At 38.8% G+C, this 6,042-nt stretch overlaps 1 protein-coding gene across 1 annotated transcript; it reads right to left on the minus strand.

The window, feature by feature from the left end:
- Positions 1–3,184: 3,184 nt before the first annotated feature.
- On the minus strand, positions 3,185–3,748 carry LOC112088831. Its single transcript, XM_024159100.1, has one exon. The coding sequence runs from the start codon at positions 3,746–3,748 to the stop codon at positions 3,185–3,187; it is 564 nt and encodes a 187-aa protein (XP_024014868.1).
- Between the last annotated feature and the right edge of the window lie 2,294 nt (positions 3,749–6,042).

The following is a 6,042-nucleotide window of genomic DNA, read 5'->3' on the forward strand; positions in this document are numbered from 1 at the left end:
ACTCCCCCCGCGGTTCTGCAATTTGTTAGTTTTGAGTTTTTCAATTTATTATTCATTTTTCTAAATTTGTTTGTAATTAAATTGTACTGGTTTTGCCTACTTAATTATAATTAGAAAAAGTGAGAATGAAGTATGATAAAACTGAATATAATCATTAAAAACATTAAAAAAATAAATATGATATAATTATTTTAAAAAATATATAACAAGAATAAAAATAAACATGATGAAAAATATTTTTCATTCTTATTAGAGATGAACTATAATCATTGAGAAATTATTTAAAAGTTAATACAATCAGTTGACAAAATATATAATTAATTCACATATTTTGTGTGATTTTATTCATTTCATGTTTAACTATTGTTTTAGTTTCAAATTTAAAGTTGTTATTAATCTCAAAGCAAGAGTGTTGTTTATTAGTTGTTTTTTCAAATTAATAAATCAAAATAATTTTTTTATTAGTTAAATAAGAGAAGAACAAAGACTAATTTTTAAAATTTATTAGTTTCTATTGTCTGGAACACATATATACTTAGAATGAAAGTGAAAATGTTAAAAAGAATTTTCTTTTTGATTCAAAGAAGTGCTGTATAATTTGTTATCATCATGTCAATACTATGTTTCAAAATGTAGCATTTGATTAATCTGTAACATTTTTAGTTAGTTTGGTATATTAACTTCTAAGTGTTCGACTAAATAATACATTTTTGAAACATGACATATATAGATTCGAAACAAAACTCTTAAAACCTCATAATTTATATAAAAATTACTAGAATAACACTATAATCCTTTAAATATATAATTAAAACACTAATATATAAAAAGTTATATCTTAAGAAATATAATTGATTGCATATAATTTTTATTAAAAAAAAAAATACATGTACGTGGCATGAACATAAAATCTAGTGAAGTATCAAAACTAGAGAGGTGCATTTTCCTCCAAGTGTAGCAATAGAGTCATGGAGTGGATAGTCGAAGTGATTTGTCGTGGAGTTCAACATCGAGATTGTAACATCCCTATCCCAGGCTCCTAAGAGAGCCGGGAACCGGGTATGTTAGATCGACCATCGAACCGCGTCCGGTAGGATGTCCGATTTGGTGAGCATACAGGATCGCCAGGAAAACGCCCAGGTAACAATCAACAATACAGACTTAGGCTGATCTCTCTACTAAACCTGAAAGACAAGGGAAAAGGAGGGGTGAGTAATTGGGATTACTCAGTGAGGGTGGACCTTAAGGAGGCCCACAACATCATCAAACTAGCATAAATTGGCTTTAAGAGACCTAATCCTAAAGCAGGCCCAAGCAACACAATATATATATTTACTTATATATAGACAGTTCATTCCTAGCATTCAATCACACAGCATTCAAGGGTAACCCTACAAACAACTACACAAGCAGCGGGTCCCTGGACTTGGCTGTAGTGGGCTGCCACATGGGCCCCCATGCCTCACCCGGAAAGGCAACCAGAATAATCCCATCGAATGGCTGGCCTATTACCATACCCATTAGTCAGGTTCACTCTGCTAGTCACACAGACTGATCCCAGCAATCACCAAGACAAGCTATGAGCTAACGGTCACTCAGACGGCTGCTCATAGCGGTCACCCAGAAAGCTGTACCCAGCGGTCCCTTTGGACGGCTCAATAAACAGTGGATCGCTAATCCACTCCAGTGATGGCTCTAGCCGTGCCTCACACGACAGCGATAGCCAACAAACAACACTGACTCCTGCATCCAGGAGCCAGGGGTCCTATCAGAGATCTATATGCACAACCATCCATTTCAAAGAATAATCCATTTCTTAAAGGTCCTTCCATTATTAAGATGCACTTTCGGTGATACCAATTGTAACAAAAAGGAACATTAATCAGGTTAACATCACACAACCAATATTTTAAAGTCCAATAAGTTTAGATCCAAGTTCAGGTTAATTATCTCATTCCACCAGCAACCAGCAATCATCAACAAACAGGCAACACAGATCCAGGTCCTAAACAGTTCTAGCAGCCCTAACAAGCAGATCTAAGCCTGATCTAAGAAAAGACCACTTAAAAGACAACCATGCATATGTAAGAAAGGATGAAGCCACAGAGCCCTCACCTTGGCTTAGAAGGCTGAGAAACTGGAGGAGGAGGCAAAGGAGAAGGAGATCTAAGAGGAGATCCATCCGAATCAGCTCCCATCTCACCCAAAGGAGAAGGAGGCGGCGCAGACATCACAGCTGGGCAAGGGAGCTTCGGCGGCGAGAGAGGCTTGGAGGATGGCGGCGGCCACGGCTAGGAGAGAGAGAGAAACGGCCAAGAGAGAGAAAGAAGAAGAAGAAAATGCAGAGAGAGAGAGGAAGAGAGCAGCTCGGCGCAGGGAGGAGAGAAATAGAGAGGAAAAAGGTGGCTAGGGTTGATTAAGAGCTTAATGAGGGTTTTAGGGATTTAATTAGATATTTATATGGAGGTTTAATAGATGGGTTGGACTTAATGGGCTCTTAAAAAAATATTAGGAAAAACCCAAATAAAAAGGAAATAAAAAGAAAAGGAAATAGAGATGGTTTAATTAAATAAAACCGGAATTAGGAACTGCTAACATCTGATATTTGGTTAACCAAAAGTCGGGATGTTACAGAGATGTTGAGAACAAAGTGAAGCGTGATGAAGTGAAGCGTGATGTAGATTACATGCTTAAGTATATGTATGTGAGCGACACATTAGTGTCTTTAAAGCTTTTAAACGTAGGTCTTGAGGATCCCAAGTTTTTTGTTTCTCTCCCTTGTCTCAAAAACATGCAGCTAGGAAACATGTATTATGAGGGCGATGGTCTTTTTATTATGCAAAGGCCCTTCTCATCCTCTACTGTTCTTTTTTTTTTTTTTTTGAATTGAATGTAAAATTTATTCCAAACCAAAAAAACTTGTTTACATCAAGTGCAGCTGTTTTTTGAGCTTAAAAGTTAAAAAAAAAAATTACAACGAAATTTTTCTATGCTCGTGCTTCAAACCAAAATTGGAGAGCATTCTCAAACTTGGCATCCCTTTTTTCCCGAATTGTGAATATGCGATTGCGAATCTGTTTGTCGATGATTTTAACAAGCCGAGCTGGTGCTATAGGATCTTCACCATGTCTTCATGAGTTTCCTTTCCAGAAGCTGTGAATGGCTGCTTTGAAGACATACATAATCAGAAAATTTTGACAGCATCGCTTGAAGAGACAGTGATGATGGGAATGATTTCCGACCAGTCTGACGTAAACCGTTCAGCAAGGAGTCCTCCGCATAATGACCTCCATACCAGGCTAGTGTATCGGCACCTGAAAAATATATGGTCTTGAGTCTCCATGGGATCGTGGAATAAGCTACAAACTGTATTTGCGTCCCTGTTCCATGAAACCATACGATCACCCTTCGCTAGGCGATTGCGGATCGTCAACAAGGCAAGGATATAATACTTTGGGGTTGAGTGCTTGAACCAAATCCCATGGTACCAAGGCTGCTGCGGACTGACTTCCTGGATCAAGGACCATGTCTTCTTTGACATAAATCCTCTCTTAAAAGTCTCATCGTCTTCCTTGTGTATTATCGGCCCTATTCTGAGTTCATCAAGCTTTGTCTCCATTTGGTTAAAGAGATCATTCCTACGGTTGCGTTTGCGATGATTTGCAATAGCTTTCACCACCATAGACTGAAGTGTTATCCCCATATCAATGCACCCTCTCAGTCCTCCAATAACAATCAGACGGCCCATAGAGGACCAAGCTTTGAATCAGAAAGATGTGCGCTCTCAGTTACCAACTTCTACTTTGAAGAATTGCTTCGCCTTGTCCCTATACTTTAGGATCTTTTTCCACATCCAAGACCCTAAACTTTTAGTGGATCTCAAAGACCAGAAGGAGCCTTGTCTAATCAGGTAAGTCTTGGTCCAATTTACCTATAGTGAAGGATTGGATGATGCAATTCGCCATACTAGCTTAAAACGGCTAACTGTGTTTGCCTCCTTAAGAGGTCGTATTTCAAGACCGTCTTCACTCATGGGTTTACACACTTCAAACCAGGTTATCTTGGCTTTCTTCGCATTTAAAACCGGGCCAGACCAAAGGAAAACCGAATACAACTTCTCAATTTCCTGCAGACATTCCGATGGTAGTCTGAACGCAGATAACCAGAAGTTAGTTAAACTGCAAATAATCGATTTTACGAGCTGAAGTCTTCCGGCAAAAGACAAGAATCAAGTCGTCCACAAACTGATCCGACTTCTGATTTTCTCTATTAGAGGTAAATAGTCTTGCAGCATCATGCATCTCATTAAGAGAGGAAGACCCAGATAGCGGACCGGAAGTTGCCCTGAATCAAAGGGGAACCTTTCTTCAAAAGCCAGACGTGTCGAAGCAGAGATCCCTGCCAGATATAGAGTGGTTTTCTCCATACTGATCCGCAGACCTAACTTTCTCGCAAACTCCTCAAAGATGCCTGTTATTCCTTCCACAGAACGGATTTTCCATCAGTTAAGACCATGATATTCTACGCAAAGCTCAAGTGAGTAAGGCCAATGTTTTTGTACTTCGGGTGATAACCAATCACTATGTTTTCTGCTGCTCGGTCCAAGAATTTTGAGAGCACACCCTTGCCTCAGCCTTCGTTCACTCCAAAAAAAAAACCTGCCAGTTCGCCATTGACTTGAACATAGAAAGAAGCTGTGCTAACACAAAAGTGAATCCAGTGAATAAATTGCTGTGGAAGATTCATAGCAGTCAGCGTATTGATGAGGAAGGGCCATTGGAGTGAATGGAAAGCTTTCGAGATATAAATTTTGATGGCACACTGAGATGAAATTGATTCTTTATGGTAGTTTTTAACCAACTCTGTCGCAAGGAGTAAATTCTCGATCAACAATCTATCTTTGACAAAGACCGACTGGTTTAGAGAAATTAGATTCGGGAGAATCTTCTTTAATCGGTTTGCTATGATTTTAGAAAGCACCTTCTATATAACGTTGCAGCATGAAATCGGCCAGTAATCTTTCATCTCTTTGGCTTCTTTCTTCTTCGGTATTAAGGCTATAATTGTGGTGTTGATTCCTTTAGGTAAAAAACCTTTTGCAAAAAACGCTTTCACTGCAAGATGAACTCTGCACCAACAATAGACCAAGCTTTCTTGAAAAAATCAGATGTGTAACCATCAGGGCCAGGGGACTTATCGTTTGGCATAGCAAACGATGTTTTTCTGATTTCTTCATCTGTTACTTCATGCAGAAGCAAGTCATGTTCAGAAACAGGACATTGTGGCAACAAACTCTGAATGTCTTCCACAGATACTCCCTCAAAATCTTTAGGTTTGTGTTGCAAAAACTCCCTGAAAAAATGCTCTGCCTCTGCCTTTATATCCTCACTGCTCAAGAAATATTCCCCTCAATATTTTGTATTTTACGGATTGTGTTCTGAGCTGATCTAGCAACCACACCCTGGTAGAAAGCTTTGTTTTTCTTGTCCCCCACATTAAGCCAATGCATCTTCGATCTTTAGTTTAAAAATTTCTCCTCAATCCCCGGAATTACCTCCCATCTAGTATAAGCCTGTATCTCTTCCTCCATGTTTAGTGTTGTCGGGTTTAAGAGATTTTCTCTTGCTTCTCACACATTACATCTCTTCGAAAACACCATAGGACTGTGCAAAACCTCTACAACCATTTCTCATTCACAAGAAACCTGGTCCAGCTTCTTTGATATCAAACCATTTCCTCTCTTATTACACCATGTGTACAGTGGACCCTGGTATGGGAGATCCAACAAAGAGTTGTACCTCACCACCTCTTGAAAATCCCTCATTCCAGAAGTAACATTAGGAGATGCTTCAAAGCTCGAATGCTCCTCCATATCTAGAGTTTCATTGAAATCCCCAAACACAAGCCATGGATTGTTTCTGATAATAGGAGAGTTATGATGACCTCTAATATCATTCCATAACTCTTTTGTTTATCCATAAAATTTGACGCATAGATGAATGAGCCAAAGAATTGATCTGCCTTGCACTCGTCTAACTTAAT

Source organism: Eutrema salsugineum, unplaced genomic scaffold (genome assembly GCF_000478725.1).
Source record: "Eutrema salsugineum unplaced genomic scaffold, Eutsalg1_0 scaffold_8, whole genome shotgun sequence".
Classification (NCBI taxonomy): Eukaryota; Viridiplantae; Streptophyta; class Magnoliopsida; order Brassicales; family Brassicaceae; genus Eutrema; species Eutrema salsugineum.

What these genes read in the sequence shown, in the direction of transcription:
- LOC112088831 (XM_024159100.1), bottom strand. Translation starts at nt 3,748, where the DNA reads ATGGGCCGTCTGATTGTTATTGGAGGACTGAGAGGGTGCATTGATATG.